The sequence below is a fragment of the Pecten maximus genome, chromosome 2 (genome assembly GCF_902652985.1).
Source record: "Pecten maximus chromosome 2, xPecMax1.1, whole genome shotgun sequence".
Classification (NCBI taxonomy): Eukaryota; Metazoa; Mollusca; class Bivalvia; order Pectinida; family Pectinidae; genus Pecten; species Pecten maximus.
Window position 1 is genome coordinate 44,704,563 of NC_047016.1, and position 23,202 is coordinate 44,727,764.

General features: G+C 37.2%; 1 protein-coding gene across 1 annotated transcript; it reads left to right on the plus strand.

Annotated features, from left to right (window-relative positions):
* The first annotated feature begins 28 nt into the window (after positions 1-28).
* Positions 29-23,132, plus strand: LOC117322217 (39S ribosomal protein L45, mitochondrial-like). Its single transcript, XM_033876992.1, has 8 exons — positions 29-155; positions 7,651-7,782; positions 9,801-9,924; positions 11,161-11,225; positions 14,253-14,404; positions 16,094-16,148; positions 17,732-17,881; positions 21,557-23,132. Exons 1-8 carry the CDS (start codon positions 108-110, stop codon positions 21,848-21,850), a joined length of 1,020 nt encoding a protein of 339 aa, XP_033732883.1. The 5' UTR covers positions 29-107; the 3' UTR covers positions 21,851-23,132.
* Positions 23,133-23,202: the final 70 nt, after the last annotated feature.

Sequence of the window (23,202 nt, forward strand, 5' to 3'; positions counted from 1 at the left end):
TGTAACCTTATGATCTAGGCTGGTAAGCTGTTAAGCATTTAAAGAACAATGATGGTTTTAGTCATTCGGAACATTTCTGCATTTTACATCAAAGAACATTATTAAAAATGTCAGCCTCCTTGGTCAACCTTGTGCGTCACACTGTCAAATTTCAGGTAAGCATCCAGATAACTGAAACAACTAAATGTAGTGTAATAATATGAATGAAGGCAAAGCCTTAGAAGAGCGCAGCTACAATCACCTGACTCGCCTTTAATCAAAAGGAAACACAGGGACCTGCGAATAACAGTCTAAGAACTTGTACTACATTTTAAGATTTTTAGATTATTTGTTTTTGTCATTATTTTTTTTTAATTATGCCACATTGCGTCTGCAAAATATGCTACAAAGTATACCAATAATAGGTCCTAATAAATCCCCCATTCAAAAAAAAAAAAAAAAAAAAACAGCAACATGTAAACACCTTGTAAAATTAACAGTGCAGTACATCTATACGTATATCGGCTGAAATTCTTATTGTTTGTCCAGATGTGACTAGCATTGTCTTCACTTTGCATTGTCGGATTCCAGATGATCGCACATATCATATCCATGATGACATGTGCACTGCATAATGACATCATTATTCTACTGCCACATTACATATGCTACTAACAACGTAAAAGTGCCGACGATACAAGATTGTCATGATATATATAACAGGAAAGCGAATATAGTGCGCCTCCACAGGGGATCGAACCCACGACCCTTACTTACTGGCCTGCCGCTCTACCGACTAAGCTAAAGGGAAAAAAACCCATCACCGACACTAGAAGCAAGACGGCCGTATCACTATGTACTCTATTTACAATTAAAATCTGCCCCACTATTCTCACTTATCAAACGTGTTGGTCTCGAACACACATTAACCCAGGTTTTATCCCCAACGAAGCCTCTCATTTTCTAAAACTTGCTCTCGGAGTGGTCAACGGCACCAAATATAACAGAAAAGCAAGTAGTCTCCACCGGGATCGAACACGTGAGCCCCGGTTTACTAGTCAGCTGCTTTACAGACGAGCAAAAGGGCTAGAAGGCAACTGTATCACTATATAAACTATTTGCGATTAAACTTGCGACGTATATTATCTTTTGTTTTATGCATGTTTTGGGTTTTGGTTCTGTTTTTGTTTTGTTTTTGAAGCACGGACATATATTAGTAGATCTATGTATATCTAAATCACCCACTTAGACTATTATTTGAAATATATTATAAACATCGAGGTTTTTAAATTGAAGTGAGTGCGTATTGAACATGTTGTGAAAAACAGGTTTCGTTTTCCACACATAGAAACAAATTACAAAGTCTGTTTTCTCCTGGAAATTTTGGTATATGTAACGTCCTCACTGTATGCTTAGACAATGAGAATTATAACGTGGAAGTTTGTAATAGAACATCATATAGATTTTGGAAAGATACACGTCTCTGGATAGACTAATACAAACAGAATGAAATCTCCTCATTCACATGTTTTGATACACGCTGTACAATGATAACTTGTGCTATATATTTTTCATTATGCCTTGTTAATCACAATATCTAGTAATTTAAGGCCAGGGTGTAAAGAGGTCGGCACAGTAAGATTTTTTTGATTATGATAAAAAATATATTCTACCATGTTTGCTATGTAACGCCAGTTTTGATTGGTTTAAAACCATGTATTATTTTCCAATAACCCACGCTCGTGCCAATAATACACGCTTGTGCCAATAATACACGGTCGTGAGTCACGGCTGTTACAATTTTAAATATCTAATAGTCTATCAATAAATTTTTATCACGATGCGAGTTCGAATCCTACGGAGGCCCCCCCTTTTTTTCTTTTTTCTTTTCTTTTTTTTTATCTTTTTTTTTTTTAATTTTCAAAATCAATGCCATATGATAGATGCTCTTGATGGTAGTTCTGTATTGCCTGTATATTTCATCAACAAATAATGCAATACTCAAGAAATAAATTACAAGGTTTTCCTGGGGTTTCTTTGCTGTTTTTCTATTAGAAAGAGGTCGATCTCAGAACTAAACAGTACATGGTAGAATAGAAATATTCAACTTTGACTCGTGTATTGTTGCAGGATATACAACTCGGACTCGGATATTTTGCAATTTTAATTAATAACTCAGGCCTGCGGCCTTCGTTATTCATTTAATTGCAAAATATCCTCGTCCTTGTTGTATATCCTGCAACAATACACGAATCATCGTTAATTATTTCTTAAATAAAAAATGCAACAACTACTGCAGTTAATGCAATCTATTCCCACTTAGAAAATACAGAAGATATTGCATTGTTTCCCTTAAATTATCACATATTTCAAAGACATCTGGAAGACGAAAAACTCTTGAAATATATGGGCTTAAAAAGGGTGGGAATCTTTGACGTTGAATTCTCATGACGTCACGCTTGACGACAACAGCACCATTCCGAATGGGATGTTCAACTCGGTAATATTTCAGGGTTTTCGGTTGTAACCTGGAAAGTTGTGCTTACAATGCTGTTATCTAATGATAATACAATTAAAAACTGTTCTATGTAACGCACATATGCAGCAAAATAACCTCTTAGTCCACTCTCGCATCCAATTTGATCAGCACCGAAACTGGGAGGGTTCAAAATATCTCAAGCCAAGCAAAATACATTTACCTCGTCAGTCAAAAGAAAAATAGAAATGGTAACTTTTAAATGAATCAGGCCTTTGACATGGGTTGTGTGGATATTTCGAGAATTGATTAAGTAATTTGAACTAACTTTCAGTTATTTGTTTCGACGAGAGAGAAAAACCAGTCAGATCTCGTCGTGTAGGGAATGAGATTTCAAACATGGCTGCCTCTACTGGAGGCGCGCGACTTTTCCCGCGGGACACGATTTCAATGTTGAAGGGGTATAGATTTGATTGGAAATATAGCTTATACACATGTTGTCTTAAAGAGAGCTTCGCTCTCGCGCCCTTCGGGCGCGATGAGCTGCGCTCTTATGAATGAAGGCAAAGCCGTGGAAGAGGGCAGCTAATATGAATGAAGGCAAAGCCTTAGAAGAGCGCATGCTATGACAGTAATCACGCACCGTTAATCATAATCATTAAATAGCATTCTACCATGTTTGCTATGTAACGCCAGTTTTGATTGGTTAAAAACCATGTATTATTTTCCAATAACCCACGCTCGTGCCAATAATACACGCTCGTGAGTCACGGCTGTTACAATTTTAAATATCTAATATTCACCCGTTTCAGAAAAGGTTACTATAGCCGAGCGGGCTAATGGGTTAGTCTTTCAATATATTTTTATCACGACGCGAGTTCGAATCCTACGGAGGCCCCCACTTTTTTTTCTTTTTTTTTATCCTTTTTTTTTTAAATTTTCAAAATCAATGCCATATGATAGATGCTCTTGATCGTAGTACTGTATTGCCTGTATATTTCATCAACAAATAATGCAATACTCAAGAAATAAATTACAAGGTTTTCCTGGGGTTTCTTTGCTGTTTTTCTATTAGAAAGAGGTCAATCTCAGAACTAAACAGTACATGGTAGAATAGAAATAATCAACTTTGACTCGTGTATTGTTGCAGGATATACAACTCGGACCTCGGATATTTTGCAATTTCAATTAATAACTCAGGCCTGCGGCCTTCGTTATTAATTTAATTGCAAAATATCCTCGTCCTCGTTGTATATCCTGCAATAATACACGAATCATCGTTAATTATTTCTTAAATAACAGGCTATTTTTTTAATTATAGGAAACACTTCATGTTATACATTGTTGGAAAGGTCTTTACAAATAGAGTTAAAATGGTGCAAAAATGAAGACTCTACCTTCAAAATTGACAGAGTTATGGCACAAGAAAAACAACTGGATTCTGCCATCAAAGGATACTTTCCTATTTCTTCAAAAAATAAGGCAACTATCTTCAGGAAGATGTGTTTATTGTTATAGTTCAAGTCAATATAATAGTAAAAAGTTCAGTTGTCTCTTAATTTGAAAACACTCACTTTATACAGTAGGGTAAATAAAATGTTCATGAAGTACGAAGTTTCGCGGACAAAAAATTTCATGATCGAATGACGCCGTTGAAATTTGTCAAATTTGCCTACACTGTTAGTCTGGTGTTCCCAAATTAAGAAATTTCTCGTTTTTCTGTATGAAAATGGCAATATATTTGATTATTGAATTGATTTCTTTGTGAAAAAAATGAGTCAAGTGCAATCTAAATCTGCATTTAAATTAAAGAACATACTGTTATATTATAACCATCCATAAAAACTAGTGATCACCACTCAAATTGACCACTTTTTCGTGTAACAACGCTAGATTAATAGGCCTACCGTACGTTTTTATATTCCATAAGTAGTAAACATCGACTACTAGATTAGAGTTATCCCATCTTCGAAAATCATGGCGAATTACATTTCAGTGTGGAATACTCATCTTCTTTGACCCTGCGCACGGTTGCGCTTCATTCTAAAGTTTTGAAAGTTATGTTTTCTAAAAGAAAAGTGCCCCAGGTTTCATAATATCACTGTCAAGGGGGTGTCACAAAGGGTAAGTAAGGAAATATTAACGATTTTATCGGTACCTCGTCTCTCCGCTCCAGTTTCAGTAGCCAAACTATTTTCTATTCTGGTTTACCACATGGTTAGATATTGCTTTGCATTCCTATAAGTCAAAACACTCAATTGATTCCGATAAACACCTGTCTTTATATATATTTTAGGCCTCTTTTGCTATCACATGATGCCATATTTACACTGTGGGAGGCTATATATGAATAAAGACGTTTTTACTGAAGAAAACATCGATAAACGTTATAATCATATGAAAGACAAGTAGAACATACTTCATTGTGATTACTGTGTAGTGAAAATAGAAAGAACAGACAATTATAGCTGGTAAACATGGAATTCAATATTGACCTATTTAACATGGGGCAGAATGGGAAAGTGCCATAACTTACGTATGCCTGTCATTGCTAATTAAAGTTTATGAACATGTACAGTACTGTAGCCTACATGAATATTTGCACATATCGCAGTGTGTATAAGCTTTATACTACCACATTTTCATAATTTTAGACTTATTTCTTTCTTTTTTGGGGGGGGAGGGGGGGGGGGGGGGGGTTGTGTTAACCTAAAAGAATGACACACAAAATATGCTACAAACTAGGCCAAAATATAATAGGTGATTATACCCTCCCCATTTAAAAAACTCTAAATATAAACATGTAAACACATTGTAACATAAACTATGTATTACATCTATACATATATCAGTTGAAATTCTTATTGTTTGTCCAGATGTGACTTTCATTGTCTTAATTACTTCGCATTGTCGGATTCCAAATGATCGTACATATTATATCCGTGATGACATGTGCACTGAATAATGGCATCAGTATTCTACTGCCATATTTCATATGTTACTAAAAACGTAAAAGGGCAGACAATACAACAAGATTATCATGATATATATAACAGGAAAGCGAATATATTGACTCCACGAGGGATTGAACCCGCGACCCTCTGCTTACTGGTCCGTCGCTCTACCGAATAAGCTTAAGGGAAATTTCCCCACTTGAAATCACTATGTACACTATTTACAATTAAAACCTGTCTCACTATCCCTCACTTTTCAAACAAGTTTGCCCCGAACACACATTAACCCAAGTTTTATCCCCAATGAATCCTCTCATTTCCCTATAGCTTGCACAGAAAAGCAAGTAGTATGCCTCCACCGGGATCGAGCCCACGACCCCTGGCTTAAATGGTCAGCTGCTTTACAGACTGAGCTAAAGGAAGCTAGAAGGCAATCGTATCACTATATAAACTAGTTGCAATTAAAACTTGTACATCTTTTATTTTATGCATCTGTTGGGTTTTGGTTTTGTTTTTAGGTTAAAGCATGGACATATATTAGTATGTATATCTAAGTCTGTGGTTGAAGTAACAAGAAGCAAAATCAATTGATTAGACTATTATTTGAGATATATTATAAACATCCAGGTTTTTAATCTGAAGTGAGTGCATATTAGACAAATCATGAAATTTTATTAATATAATACAAGTTTTGATGAAATTTTATGATAAAAAAATGCAGCAACTACTAGTACTGCAGTTGATACAATCTATACCCACTTTGAAAATACAGAAGTTATTCGTTTCCCGTAAAATATCACATATTTCACAGAAATCTGGACAACGAAAAACTCTTAAAATATATGCCCTGAGAAAGCGCGGGAATCAGTGACATAATCTTTGACGGTGAATTCTTATGACGTCACGCTTGATGGCAATACAGCACCATTCTGAATGGGGTGTTCAACTCAATAATATTTCATGATTTTCGGTTGTTACCTGGAAAGTTGTGCCTACCATGCTGTTATCTAAAGATAATACAATTAAAAACTGTTTAATATAATGCACGTATGCAGCAAAACAACCTCTTATTCTACTATCGCTCCATTTTGATCTCCACCGAAACCAGGCGGGTTCCGATAGAGGTAACGAACGAGTCGAAATATCTCAAGCCAATCAAGTTCACCAAATACATTTACCTCGTCAGTCAAAACAATGATAGAAAAGGTAACTTTTAAAGGAATCGGGCCTTAGACATGTGTTGGGTGGATATTTAAAGAATTTTGAACTGACTTTTCCTTATTTGTTTTGACGAGAGAGAAATCAGTCCGATCTCGCCGTGTAGGGAACATTATTTCAAAATTGAAGGGGAGTAGGATTGATTGAAATATAGCTGATACACGTGTTGTCTTAAAGAGAGTTTTAGGCTCTTTGGGCACGAAAAGCTGCACTCTTAATAATATGAATGAAAGCAAAGCGAGCGCAGCTATAGTCACCTGACTCACTCACCGTTAATCAAGAAGGAAACACAAGGACTTGAAAATTACAGTCTATGAACATGTATAACGTTAACCATATGTAGGGTATGTTTGGACCTATCACAGTAATGTATAAACTACCACATTTTCAGATTTTAGGCTATTTTTATTTTTTGGAGGGGGGGGGGGGGGGATGGGGGGGTGTTAAAAACGCGTATGCAAAATATGCTACAAACTAGGCCAATAACAGGTTATAATCCAAATACACCAGTATAGACTGTAGATTATAACCACCTCTCCCGCACTTTTCAAAAAAAAAATCTAAACATGTAAACACCTTGTTACTTGTAACATAAACTATGTATTACATCTATTCGTATATTGGCCGAAATTCTTATTGTTTGTCCTGATGAGACTAAATAGTACATGTTGCTTCGATTATTTTCTATTTGATCAAATGTTTACTCAGCATTCCATCATTTCAAATTCAATAGATTTATGTTGAATTAAATTGAAATAACTGTCTATTTTATATCCTGCAAACACCGTAAATAACTATAAATAACCTACTCACACCCTATGGACAAGCCTATTGTCTAATCATTGAATTTTCATGGCAACTATGAAACAAGGAGAAGAAGAAAAAAACAAAGAGCAGAAAGGAAGAAAGAAATCCGTCTCACATAGATCTGATCAAGATAATTCAATGGTTGGCACCATTAATTCCCTCTTGTAGAATAATTATTGTTGGGTGATGGCTTACATTCTCTTTATATTTTTTCAGAGTTATCAGAAGATTTTGACAGGTGTGAGTGGTTATGGAGGACTCCAGCAGCCTGTCCGGTTTGCAAGCAACAAACATTATGATCCAAGGGGAAGGAAGTACAGAAGGAAAAAGACTACTTTGATAGAAATGGTAAGACCAGTTCTATGGAATGCTGACAGGGTCAAAATTCAAACTGAAATGCAAAGTAGATAAATACAATGAAGCTGTATCGCTAACAACAAAATCACATTAGAATAACTATAAATTAGAATGAAATATAAGCATCAGGAATTGGGAATAGTAAGCAAGAATAAGAAATCAGAAATTGAACTGAAACATAAGCACTGGAAATGAAGAATAGCAAATAAGAATAAGAAAATAAGCAGTTTGAATTTTGACCCTGATGGCGTTAATCCACTTAAAATTTCCAACACAAGTGTTGGTATGGCACAATACAGATGTTTCGGTATGGGCTAGCGCATTAAATCATACCAGTTAAACTATATACCATATTTTATACAAAACAACAAAGTCCAGTAGTAAGATTAATTAGATTTATTGTTGAACCGAAACTAACTAACTATACTTTTGGTATTCTTAGGGGCTACTCTGTAAAAACTAACATTTTGCCTGGGGTTTATAGTACCAGCACTATAGGTTAGCCCAGGAGGTCCGATGTAGCACCTGGGGAGAGCCCGGCAGGTGTATCCAATAAAATCTAAAAAATAAAAAAGAATGTGATAGCTTTTCATTAACCCTCAAAAATGAATTGGGGGATAGAAATTCAGCAAATTTTGAATTTTAAAAATTCTGCAAATATCAATTTTTTAAAGGCAGTCAATTAAGAACTTTATAATAAAATTCATCATACAGAGTAGCCCAATGATGGCAAGTGACATGATATACAGAAAAACATAATAAAAGTATGCGTAAACCAGCAGGAATATGCAAATATATATACAACCATTCATAAAAAGTGACTGCCGAAAGCAGTCTCTACCATGTAAGTACATATCTTCATAACCTTGTCTTATAACAATCGATTACATGTATAACCATACGATCATGTAACAATGAGAATAGACTGTTACAAGTGTACTGATACAAAATAGACCGTTACAAGTGTACTGATACAAAATAGACCGTTACAAGTGTACTGATACAAAATAGACCGTTACAAGTGTACTGATACAAAATAGACTGTTACAAGTGTACTGATACAAAATAGACCGTTACAAGTGTACTGATACAAAATAGACTGTTACAAGTGTACTGATACAAAATAGACTGTTACAAGTGTACTGATACAAAATAGACCGTTACAAGTGTACTGATACAAAATAGACCGTTACAAGTGTACTGATACAAAATAGACTGTTACAAGTATACTGATACAAAATAGACTGTTACAAGTGTACTGATACAAAATAGAATCTCAAAGAAAACTTAAGAGTTAAGACAATAGCTATCACTATTGAGTACTATACAGTAGTCGTACTACAATCATACTACAGCTGTCCCACATTCAGGAATAACCAGAATTTTTTGTTGCCATGGTAACTGGTCGCTATAAACAAGTTTTTTATCGTCCAGACAACTCTTCCAAAACCTGTGGACTGATTCAACAAAACTTATGACTAAATTCTCTTTATTATGAACAACACATATTCCAGCCATTCTGAATTTCAGAAATAGGGGCATGCACAGGTTATCTTAGTTATAGCCTCTAAATAACAGTTCCAGTTGTCCATTGACTCATGCGGATTGCAGGAGTATTAGTCAGCCATCCTGGTGACAGTTCTAGTTTCTTTTGTTTAATCTTTGAAACCATTCAGATCCCCACCCCGTAATCACATATAGCCTTGCTGGGCATCAAGAGACGAACACAATCCTGATGTAAAAATTGGCCCAGGGTTCTTTCCCCACCCTAAGGGACATATAGTTTCCTTAAATACAATCATGTTGAATCTTGACTCTGGGTTATATCTTTGAAACACTTTGTGATGGTTGGGATTCCCACACATAATCATACATCAACAAATAAAGCTATTAGCAAATGGAACATCGACATTTTTTTGATGTTTGCTCAAATAAATCCGGTGAGCGATACAGGTCCCCTGGGCCTCTTGGTTTTTTTCTGTTAACATTACTACCTGTATTTATTTTAGCATCAGTTGCTGAACATGAAAGACCCAGAAATGGATACCCCGGATAAAGTGAGAATGCACATGAAGCAGTATGGATTGTTACCTAGGAAGATCTTCAGTGATCAAATAGACCTATCAAGTACAAGTAAGCTCGGAAAATGTTACTTATCATAACAGCAATTCTTTACAGTGTTGTATAACCTAGAGCAAGAATGTTGTGATTGTCATTTGTGATTGTCATATCATGGTGTATTGGATACCTCGGTGATGGAAAGGTGTAAAAGACAATTACATGTATTCTTCTGCTTCCAAAGGAATAATGCATTTTCTTAAGAAATCTCTTAAATGGACATTTTAACAAAATGCTTTTATTGAATCAAATAAGGCATATATCATATAATTGAGAAACATCTAATACATATGTAATAACATCTGATCAAAATATACAATCTTGGTGATTGAAAGCAATAGAAAGATTTGCCAAGATTTGATGAAAGTAATCAAGTTTTTTGGGGTTTTTAGGTCATCTGACCCAAAGGCTACTCCTCCTTAACCTCAAAGCGGATTACTACCAAATTTGGTGTGAAACATCATTGGGGGAGGACAATCATATTTTATATAAATGAGGTTGGTCTGACCCCTAGTGCCCCAGTGGCGGGCCCCAAATTGGGAATTTTGGTGAATTATTGCTTTAAAACCCTACTCCTCCTGAACCCTTGGGTGGATTACATCCATTGCTGTGAAATATCATTGGGGGAAGGCAATCATATTTGATATAAATGAGGCTGGTCCAACCCCTAGGGACAGAGGGGGATGCTCAAATAGGGGGAAAAAGGAATTTTGCTTTAAAATCCTACTCCATCTTAACCATTGGGTGGAATACAAACAAATTTGGTGTGAAACACCATTTGGGGAGGGCGGTCATATTTATATAAATGAGGCTGGGGTGACCCCTGGGGCCCTTAAATAGGAACTTTGGTAAAAAATTTCCTTAAAACCCTACTCTACAAAATTGCTATGAAACATTATTTTATATAAATTAGGCAAGTTTGACCCATGGGGCCTGAGGGGCAGGGCCCCAAAAGGGGAACTTTGCTGTGAAAAAAAATGAAGGATGTTGCACTCTAGGGGCCCCATAATCTAAAGCGAAATTTAGCATAAAACAAAAATCTTTTTTCAAGAATGACAGGATTTTGTCCAATTTAAGCTTGAACCATTGTTAGGAAATGCAGTTCAAAAGTAGGAAGATATTTGAAATATAACTTAAATTTGGAGTATTTTGTCGTTATTACTGAAAAAGGTGAGCGATGCTGGCCTTCTTGGCCTCTTGTCTGATACACATTTACAGTGAAATATTTAATACAGAGTCATTACTTTGCAGGCGCCACATTTGATGAATTTGTTCCTCCAGAGGGTGATGGAAAGTCCTCCCTTTTGTCTGTAGAAGTAAGTACCTGTTTTTAGGATGTACTGCAGTTTATGCATTCTTTTTAGTCCAAGATGATGGTGGACTGTTCAAATCGCCTTGCATTTATGGCCCCTTTTCTGTCTGTTTGTGGTTTTTCTCTAGGTGCTCCGGCTTTCCTCCACCTCCAAAACCTGGCACGTCCTTAAATGACCCTGCTGTTAATAGGACGTTAAACAAAACAAACCCAACAAACCAAACAAACCAAACTGTCTGTTTGTAAACAATCCTTGTTACTGCTATTTCTTGAGAATTACGTACTGGGAGGATTTTTCTTCACAGGCAGAGGTCAGGGTCACATTTCTAGCTTATCTGGACCAAAGGTCTATAAGTCCTTCAAATCGCTGCTAGTCATAAAATCATGAATGGATTTGAACAAAATTTGATAAGGAGCATCCTTTGGGGAAGGAAACAGTGTTTGTATAAATTGTAACTCTGACCCCCAAGGAGCCAGAGGGGCGGCGACCAATAGGGGAAATAGAGATAAGTCCTTTAAATCGCTTCTAGTCAAAAAATTATAAACAGATTTGAATAAAATTTGCTCAGGAACATCCTTCGGTTTGTATAAACAGGAACTCTAACCCTCAGGGGCCGGAAGGGTAAGTTTCAATAGGGGATATAGAGATAAGTCCTTTAAATCGCTACTAGTCAAAAAGTAATGAATTGATTTGAACCAAAGGTCTTGAACATCCTTGAGGGAAGGGGAACAGATTTTGCATAAATGGTGACTCTGTCCGCACCGGGCAAGAGAGGCAGGGCTCAATAGAAGTAAGTCCTTTTAATTGCTACTTTTATTTTTGAAATCGTTAAGATCCCCAATCCATAATCATGATTATATAGCATCACTGCGCACCAAGAAATAAACACAAGGAATAGGCTCTTGGGTATTCCGTAAACCGCTGGGTAAATTTCAATGAAACTTCACACAAATATAAGGGGCCCTATGGGGCTCTTGTTATGTTATCCCTGTTTAGCATTTTGTTATGAGATTATGAATCAAAGTTGGTTGGAATTGAAACAAGGAGTCCTCTTGCCAAATGTCAAGGTCACACGGTCAAAGGTAAAGGTTCAATTTTGTATCTTTTCACTTTGTTAAGACATCATAAAGTAAAGTTGGTCACAATTTTAACAAGGAATCAGCTGCCTACATGTCAAGGTCATTGGGTAAAAGATCAAAGATGTTTAGTAGAGGTAAAGGACAACGTGGATCTCTGAATTTTACCTTCGTTCTTAGTGAGAGAAGTGTGCAGTGTTAAAATCAAATCGTGCTGACCTGTTGGTGTTAATAATGTAAGGAACCTTTTAGGTCCTCTGCCGTTTTAGTCATCAAAGAGATTTATCCGGTCAATCATTTCATTTCAACATATTTTTTATTGTATAACATTTATACAAATGGGTTAGACAGCAGGCTTGGCCTATATAAGTCTTCCCCAATACAAACAGAACAATAGTAGAATTAAACTAAAACAATTGAAAGTGAAGAAGTATAAGAAATATGTATATATATTAAGTCAATGGAGATGAAATATCTATGGAGATGGAATTTTTTTTTAAGACTATATTGATTTTTATATATGGTCAAGGGGAGGTAATTATAAAAAGAACTAACAATTAGTGGAAAAGGGAGGTAATAAGGTTCTAGTATATCCTTTGTCAAATTATGATCATGTTACAGAGTTATAAAAAGATTTTGTTCTCAGTTAATAGCTATTGCTTAGATACAGGATTGGCACCCAGCCTTAAATCCAGCAGCACTATAGATGTTCAGGCATAAAATGTCTTACTCCTCCTTCTGTAGCCATCCACCTTAGTGTGCTAGATTCAGACGGAGTGCAATCAATCACGGTCAATCACAGCTATCCCAATTGTATACCTTCCCTGTGCTTATAGTTCCCGTGTTACAAGTGTAATATCGCTCGCTGGTCGTAATTGGTGTATCCTTAATATCTACTTCTGTTTCTCAATTTACTATTAGCTTGATTATTACTGTTGAAATGTCAGGAAGTTGCGAAAAAGAACTGAATATTACTACTTATGGTCTTGTAGTTATACAATTCACGAGAGTGCAGGGACGGGCATTTGATTGGTCATCTAATCACTGTGCTTCTACATCATCAGAGGCTGTGGATGCAAATGTCGCTTGGTAACGCTTCATCAAAGCTCACCTGATTAAGGCTGAAATCATGAAGGCCGTTATTATTATTTCATAATCAAACAACTCCGGCGTAAGCGGTCCAACCATTTGTTCCTGATAAAGGAAAATGGCCCACACTCTCTCATTGCAATTGGAAAAAAAAGCGAAAATAAAGCGAGTCAATAACCACATGTTAGGCATTTTCAATTATGGCAAAAGTGACTCATTAAATGTTACTTTGCCCATAGCTGACTATATATAATACTTTCGATACTTTGCCTTCTGATCCAAATTGTGTAAACTAGATCTTAGTATTGACCAATTCTTTAATTGGCATCAATTGAGATTTTTGGACACAGAAACATCTCGGACTAGTACTGGCAGCTTGTCAAATGTTGCTTATGTTTCAGAATCGATTATCTATAGGACATATCTCCAAATCTTTGATCAGCCATACATCACATCTTTTGATAAGATTCATATAAAAACTTGGTGTCAAGATACACCAGCACCTATATGATGCTATTGAAATTGAAATTGCTATATCTATGGAAAGTGTGCTTAATTTCAATTCACAATTTCCTGACCCTGATGTTTTCAAGGCCTTTGGCCCTTTGATTATTAAGCTCATCTGGCCTGAAGGGCTGGTGAACTATGCCATGATGCAGCGACCGTTGTCTGCCCGCTGTCAACCTTTCCTTTAAATCGCTATTTGTCCTGAACTACTAAATGGATTTTGATGAAATTTGGTCTGATATATCCAGGTGAGTGATGCAGGCCCTCAAATAGAGATACAAATGTATATGACTTGTATATTCATGAATTAAAACATACACATGTGTTGTAAATAATAACTGTATGTTTTTTTTGACAGAGAGGTAAAGATTTATTGAGGGGAAATCTCTTAAAAGGAAGGAACTTAAAAGACCGGAGAAAACTGAAACAATATGACACAGCTTATAACGACAAGTCATTTGCAGAAATGGCTCAGGCACAACTCGTAAAAACCTACACACTTTTACAGGAGTAAGTATTTATAACAGTCTATAAGCTGCAATTGGTTCAGTCTGTAGTTAGAAATACTCTAGTATAATGAACATTGTAAGATGACTGCCTTTCTAATATATGGGATAAATTGACTGAGGTGTATTCCCTGTTAGATATGTTGATATTTAACGATTTTTCCTCCTAAGACTTGTAACTTAAAGATTTATGATTACAGAAAACCTTGATATATGTATTGGTGTCTTACAGCATACAGAAGATGGTAGGGATGTATGAACGACTCTGTACTTCCGGTCTCTGAAGCTTTCCACTTATGATGAAAATTAATCATGTTATTTCAATGCAGAATAGGCGGGTTCAATCACAACATGCAAAGGAGACCTCAATTTCATCTATTTATTGTCGATACGGTTTCGCTTGTACAGTGGGCTTCATCAGGACAAAACAGAGAATATTTGTACCCCTAAAAATGGCGAGATTTTGGTTTAAATTATACTTAATCATGCCTACAGTAAAAGTTGATGTTATGGGGGATAATATAATCCATGTATGTGGTTCAAAAAGGATCCTTTTTATGTGGAACAACTTCACAGCCTCATCCGTAGGCATGAGTTAAATATAATTTAACCCAAAATCAAAAAACCTACACAAATGGCTTAGGCCCATGCCGTTAGCGAAATTCACGATAGGCCACACTAAGAGAGGACATTTCCTTCAACTAGGCCTTTGACTAAAATCAACCATTGGTGTGAAATGTCATATTTTATATAAATTAGGCTAGTGTGACCCCCTGGGGCCTGAGGGGCGGGGCCCCAAAAAGGAACTTTGCTGAATTATTGCTTTAAAACCCTACTCCTCCTTAACTCTTAGGTGGATTACATCTAAATTTGTTGTGAAACATCAATGGGGTAGGGCAATCATATTTTATATAAATGAGCCTGGTGTGGCCTCTATGGACAGAGGGGCGGGGCCAAAAAAGGGAAACTTTGCTAAAATTTTGCTTTAAACCCCATCTTCTCCTTAACCCCTAAAACCCTACTCCTAAACCGTTCAGTGGATTACAACCAAATTTGGTGTGAAACATCATAAGGGGATGGCAATCATAATTTTTATAGAAGAAGCTGGTGTGGCCCCTGGGGACAAAGAAATGAGGCCCCAAAGGAGGAACTTGGCTGAAATTTTGCATTAAAACACTACTCCTACTTTAATGCCTTAATGGATTACAGCCAAATTTGGTTTGAAATATCATAAAGGAGGGATTTGATAAGGGAGGGCAATCATAATTTATATAAACAAGTCCGGTCCAACCTCTTTGGGAAAGAATGGCAGGGCCCCCAAATGGAGGACTTAGGTTCAATATCACTTTAAAACGCTACTCCTCCTTAATGCCTTAATTGATTACAACCATATTTAGTATAAAACATCATCAGGGAAGGGCAATCCTAATTTATATAAATGAGGCTGGTCTGGCCCATAGGGAGAGATGGGCATGGCCTGAAACTGGGAACTTGACTGAAATTTTGCATTAAGATGCTGTTGCTCCTTTAAGCCCAAATGGATAAAAACCAAATTTGATCTGAAACATAACTAGCTGTGTATAGATAATTTATGGTAATTAATTATAATGATGCTTGATTGAGGGGTGTGTCCTTGCTGTAAGTGTTTGTCAGATGACCTTTAAGGCCCATGGGCCTCTTGTTCATGTTTCAGTGTGAAGTCAAACGAGAATGAACTCCATCAGCTGGTAACAAACCTTGCCTATCCTGTAAGTTGACTGTCTGTCCCTGTGTGTCTGTTTGACATAAAAGGTAACATGTTACACAGTTAATTTCTGTTCATAATTGTTCTTTATGACAGAGTTATGGCCTTTTGAAATAACATTGTTGCAACTATGGAGACCTGTATGAGACATGTATAACTTATAGAGGTCTGTGTAAGACATGTATAACTTATAGAGGTCTGTGTAAGACATGTATAACTTATAGAGGTCTGTGTAAGACATGTATAACTTATAGAGGTCTGTGTAAGACATGTATAACTTATAGAGGTCTGTGTAAGACATGTATAACTTATAGAGGTCTGTGTAAGACATGTCTTGCTTCAACAATACTCAGCATACTTGTGATCATTTATAGAGAATTGTGTCAATAAATGGGACATTTTATTACATTTTTACTAGTGAAACATCAAAAATTATTCATTCTACAAAAGTGATATTTTTCACTTTTCAACTCACCTGTGCGAAGGGCATGCAGGAACCACTCCGAGATGCCATATTTGTGTGATGTCGTTTACGGCTGCAATATTTGCATTTCAAGGTCAAAATAAAAACAAATCTGGTCAAACCAATGCTCCTGTTTTGTGCTTTAGACACTAGTGAGCAAATCGACATGGTAAGTTTGTGTAATATATGCAATACGAATTAGCTAATTATGTCCCCCTGAAACATGCATTTTTCGTATGTTTTGTTGAAATTTACAAACAGCTTAACAAATAACATGTCAACAGCAAGTCCCACGATTTGCCAAAATACATACTAAACATTCATAATGCTACTTCTGTTAAATTGCACCATAGTAGGAATTTATAGGCTTGTAAAATATCAGTTTTCACTTGATTTGCTGTTTAGATGCCCCTTAAATACTCAAACTGATATTGTTGGATTCCATCTTCTTGCGGGCAATATTTACCAAAGTCATCAACCACAAATCTCATGTCCAGATCGTATTCAGACTTGTCTGTGTTGCTACTGTTCACACTGTCGTTTATACTGCTGGCCACCATTACAAATTACTCTGTTAAATCTGTGATGTCATAGACTGAAGAGTTCCAAATCAGCATGACTGACCAATACGCTGATTAGAGGTCGACTGACAGGTGTAAATCGTGTACTTCAATGTGCGATATCTCAGCACTTGGCCAACTGATTTTAATGCGGTTTGCGACATTCTTCTTTCATGGTTACTTTGGGGGGTACTTTTTATGCAGGAGAATAAAAAGTATCCAGGGAGTACATTTTATGCAGGAAAATAAAAAGTATTGGGGGGTGGGGGAATTGCTAGGTGTCTTTTATATGCATATGATAAAGTTAAAATCAAAGATTTTTGGTAAGGGGGGGGGGGGGGGGGTATTTTTATGTAGGAATATAAAGTATCTGGTACTTTTGGTAGGGGGGGTACATATTTTGCATGACACCGGGTACACTTTAATACACTGCCATGATGTATTCCAAGGATGCAAAAAAGATCTGAGATGGATACTTTTGTATATCAAAGAGAAGGCTTCATAAAGTCTTACTTTTATGAAATTACAATTCATTGCAGTGTTGTCCATCTTTTTATTTAACAGAAATTGGTGTTTGGCTTGGAGTTTAAGACATTCCGCTGGAAGTTTATTGAATCTATTGAGCCCCCTAGAGTTGTCCATGTACGAGTAGAGAAGATGTTGACGGACGATAATTTGTATGCTCAAGTGACTGTCCGTTGTCACACAAAACAGGTAAGGAACTGTATAATCTTGATCTTCATCTCGAAATGCTTGTTTTACAATGCAATGAAGTTTTGAGTAGTGCTGTGAGGTGGAATAAACATGGATCCACTTTGTTGGTCATGATTTTTGTTGCCATTGTAACCTGGTCACTATACACAGGTTTTCGTATAAGAGGCCATAGCTCCTTTGATTGGTTTCTAACTTAGTGGCTCAGAACCAGGACCAGTCACCTTATCCCATAATGCAGCATTGTCATTTTTCAGTGTTTTGGTAAGCTTATGCCATGGTGCGCCATCCGTCATCTGTTGTCCATCCGTCGTCCATCTGTAATCCATCAACATTTGCTTTAAATCACTACAAGTCATAAAATACTTAGTGGATTTTTTCAAATTTGGTCAGAAACATCCTTGGGGAAAGGGGAACAGATTTTGCATTAATGACGATTCTGACGCCCAAGTAGCCAGAGGGGCACCGCCAAATAAGGGAAATAGAGGGAATTTCTTTAAATAGCTACTAGTCATAAAGTTATTGAGGGATTTGAAACCAATTTGGTCATAAACATCGTCGGGAAGGGGAACAGATTTTGCATAAATGGTGTCTATGATCCATTAGGGGCTAAACGGGTGGGGCCAAATAAGGGAAATAGAGGTAATTCCTTTAAAGTGCTGCTTGTCATTAAGTTATGAATGGATTTGAACCTAATTTAGTCAGAAGCATCATTGGGGAAAGGGGAACAGATTTTGCATTAATGGTTACTGTGACCCTCCATCCCATAACCATGTATCGCATCGCTGGACGTTAAGGGATAAACACAATTCTGATGTAAAAATAAACCAAGGGTCTTTCCCCACCCTAAGGGACTTGGTTTCTTTAAACACAATCATGTTGTAAAAACAATCGTAGAGGTCTTTCAGACCCTTAGAGAGTCTGGACTTTGTAATTTCTTTAAAGCAGTTGGGATCCCCACACTATAACATACATAGCATTGCTCGAGATTTACAAATAAAGCTACATATTAATGAATTGAACATGAACATTATTTTGATGTTTGGTCAAATCCAACCAGGTGAGCGATACAGGCCCCATGGGCGTTTTGTTTTATAATCTGTCATTTTTAAAGACTTTCATATTCTATAAAAAACATAGACATCAAATACACAAACATACATCATCTAGCATATACAAAGCATCATCATCATTACACATTTCATCCTCACTATATATATCACCATCATTATACCCCCGCAACGAAGTTAGGTGGTATACTGGAATCAGGTTGTCCGTCCGTCCGTCTGTCTGTAGACGCATTCTGTCCGGACAACTCCTCCTAAACCTTATCACTTTCATCATCATTATCATCTTCCAACATTATGGTGACAAGTAACATTACAATCACACCCACATCCAGAATGGATTTTGATGAAATTTGGTCTGGAGCATTATTTGGCAAAGTACATGTATATAAAAGAGTTTGTGGGTCTCCTTGGGCTGGAAGAGTCGGGGCCCAATAGGGGAAATTGAGGTAAATCATTTAAATCGCTACTAGTCCTGAACACCTGAATGGAATTTGATGAAATTTGGCCTTATTGGGCAAAGGAAATCTAATGTTGTATAAACTGAGGTTGTGGCTCCCCTGGGCTGAAGAGGTGAGGCTCAGTAGGGGAAATTGAGGCTAATCCTTTAAATCACTACTTGTCATGAACAACTGAATGTATATTGGTGAAATTTGGTCTGGAGCATTACTGGGTTAAAAAATCTAATGTTTTATAAGTGGAGGATGTGCCCCTGTTGGAGTGGGATAAAGGGGGCCCAATAGGGGAATATAGCAGAATTTTTTTTTTTTTAGAAATCTTTTTTCTTTTTTCGAGAATAACAGGATATGGCCCACCTGTAGTTTGAACCATCGTTGGCAGAGGCAGTTCAAAAGTAGGAAAATATTTGAAATACCTGGTATAACTTAAGTTAGTTTATTTTGCCATAATTACTAAAATATCTGGGTGAGCAATGCAGGCCTTCTGGGCCTCTAGTTTTTTAGCTCACCTGGTCCGAAGGACCAAGGTGAGCTTATGCCATACCTTTGCATCCGTCGTCCGTCCGTCCGTCGTCCGTCCGTCAACAATTGACTTCTTCTTAATAACTACTGATCAGAATTTGACCAAATTTGGTCAGAAGCATCCCTATGGGGTGGCAACTAAAAAGTGTACAAATGGTGGGGCTGACCCTCCAGGGGTCTGAGGGGCGGGGGCCAAAAGGGGTCAATTTGGCTCTATTAATATAAACGACTTCTTCTCTGAAAACGAGCAATGGGTAATGCTCATATTTGCCTGTTAGCATCACTTTGGGGTGAGGATTCAAAATTGTACAAATGGTGGGGCTGACCCCCCAGGAGTCTGAGGGGTGGGGCCAAAAGGGGTCAATTTGGCTCTATTAATATAAACGACTTCTTCTCTGAAACCGAGCAATGGGTAATGCTCATATTTGCCTGTTAGCATCACTTTGGGGTGAGGATTCAAAATTGTACAAATGGTGGGGCTGACCCCCCAGGGGCCTAAGGGGCAGGGCCAAAATGGGTCAATAAAGCTATATTGATATTAACAACTTCTTCTCTAAAACCAAGCAATGGATATCGCTCATATTTGCCTGGTAGCATCACTATGGGGTGGGGATTTAAAATTGTACAAATGATGGGGCTGACCCCCAGGGGCCTGAGGGGCGGGGCCAAAATGGGTCAATATAGCTATATTGATATTAACAACTTCTTCTCTAAAACCAAGCAATGGATATCGCTCATATTTGCCTGGTAGCATCACTATGGGGTGGGGATTTAAAATTATACAAATGATGGGGCTGAACCCCCAGGGGCCTGAGGGGCGGGGCCAAATGTGGTCAATTGGGCTATATTTATATAAACGACTTATTTTCTGAATCCGATCGATGGATATTGCTCATTTTTGCCTGGTCGCATCACTATTGGGTGGGGATTCAAAATTGTACAAATGATGGGGCTGACCCCCCAGGGGCCTGAGGGGTGGAACAAAATGTGGTCAATTGGGCTATATTTATATAAACGACTTCTCTGAAACCAAGCAAAAGATATTGCTCATATTTGACTGTGAGCATCCCTTGGGGTCGGGATTCAAAATTGTTCAAATAGTTGAACCAACCTCCCTCAGAGCTAAGAGGGGTCATTTTGGCAGAATTGATATAAACAACTTTTTCTCTGAAACTAAGCGATTGATATCACTCACATTTGTGTGGTAGCAGATTCCCTAATAGGTTGCGCCAAAAGTCAATTTCATTTCATGAATTAATGTATTTATTGGCATAAAAACCTCACGTACCCATATAAAATGCATATGATATATTGACATAGCAATACCAGTGACAAATTTACTTAATCATCATTCTTGTTTCATATCTGGTGAAATCCAGGTGAGCGATACAGGCCCTCTGGGCCTCTTGTTTAGTGTGTTTCCACTCAATAACTTGAGTTCCCTTAGACCAATATCTTTGTTCGGATCACAATGATACCTTGTTTTATATTTGGTCATGTATTTGGGATTTTGCTTCAAACTTGAGTCTTCAGAATTTTCATTCAGAGAATTTGTTTTGTTAATGATCAGATATTGCCAAATTCTGTTTCTTATCGTTTTTTGTTTCTGTTTTTTTTTCCCTGTTTAACAGCTTTTAACAATCTACGATAGATTTGGTCGACTGATGTACGGCAGTGAGACGGTACCAAGGGATGTGTTAGAATATGTTGTGTTTGAAAAACATATCGTAAATATGTATGGAGAATGGCGAATGCACAATAAAATCACTCCTAAATGGATGCCACCACAAGCTCCACAGGTTAATACTCGAGTAAAACCGGACCTGCCAGACACTGACAAAATCACCAAGGAAATGAATGAGATGATCAATGCTACTGGTACAGGTGGTGATGAGGAAGCTGAAAAAGTTCAAAACACAAAGTAGAAAATGAGAATACAGTATATTGTATGATTGTGAATGATGAGTTAGATTATTGTGGTGAGGATTTGATAGATCGTTACCTGACATGAAGTCTCAGTTCACCCATTGCGATCGCCTTTTGTCCGGCGTCATGCATTGTCCATCTGTCATGTGTTGTAAACAATTCACATTTTCGACTATTCTGCAAACTGCTGAACCAAATTAGATGTAATATGGCAGGAAGCTTCCATGGCCAAAGGTCAACCAAAATTGTGAATCCCCCCTCCTCCTTTCAAAACTGCCATTAAGAAACGGCAGCATTCAGTCAAATCAACAATACCATGACGTACGTTGACAATTCAATGATGTCAACATTTGCTGTTGTAGTTGTACTCGATGAATATTTATCTAAAGTCTATAGATATATGTGTCATTGTATCTATAATATAGGTACATTGTATATACATGTATATGGAATGTGGGTGGTGAATTTGTGCCCAGTTCATGTGATCAGAATTCACTAGACATAAATTTATATAGATAATGATAATTTTAAGATAATAACTGTGGCATTGCTTTTAGTACTGAAGCTATAAGTATTGTTGTCTAGGCTTGTTTTGGGAACCTTGAAGTATTTTAGGGATAACTGTATTTTGGACATTTTCTTTTATAATCTCATAAAAGAAATATGAATTTTGTAAGTATAAACATAAAATGCTGATAACTTGTTTGTGTGAGATGTCTGTGTGAAGTGTGCATGCGTGTGAGATGTCTGTGTGAAGTGTGCATGCGTGTGAGATGTCTGTGAAGTGTGCATGCGTGTGAGATGTCTGTGTGAAGTGTGCATGCGTGCGAGATGTCTGTGTGAAGTGTGCATGCGTGTGAGATGTCTGTGTGAAGTGTGCATGCGTGTGAGATGTCTGTGTGAAGTGTGCATGCGTGTGAGATGTCTGTGAAGTGTGCATGCGTGTGAGATGTCTGTGTGAAGTGTGCATGCGTGTGAGATGTCTGTGTGAAGTGTGCATGCGTGTGAGATGTCTGTGTGAAGTGTGCATGCGTGTGAGATGTCTGTGTGAAGTGTGCATGCGTGTGAGATGTCTGTGTGAAGTGTGCATGCGTGTGAGATGTCTGTGTGAAGTGTGCATGCGTGTGAGATGTCTGTGTGAAGTGTGCATGCGTGTGAGATGTCTGTGTGAAGTGTGAATGCGTGTGAGATGTCTGTGTGAAGTGTGCATGCGTGTGAGATGTCTGTTGAAAGTAAGATTGTATTGTGTGATGTTATCTATGAAATAAAAATCAGATCAAATTATCTTGTTTGTTGTTTCTTTGAACATGAGATGGTGGGCTTATCATATTGTGTCCAAATCACTATCCGT

Excerpts from the sequence above, each read along its gene's own strand:
- LOC117322217 (XM_033876992.1), top strand. The coding sequence starts at position 108 with ATGTCAGCCTCCTTGGTCAACCTTGTGCGTCACACTGTCAAATTTCAG. Across the intron at positions 7,783-9,800 it reads AGACTACTTTGATAGAAATG|CATCAGTTGCTGAACATGAA; the intron begins GTAAGACCAGTT and ends TATTTATTTTAG. Across the intron at positions 9,925-11,160 it reads AATAGACCTATCAAGTACAA|GCGCCACATTTGATGAATTT; the intron begins GTAAGCTCGGAA and ends ATTACTTTGCAG.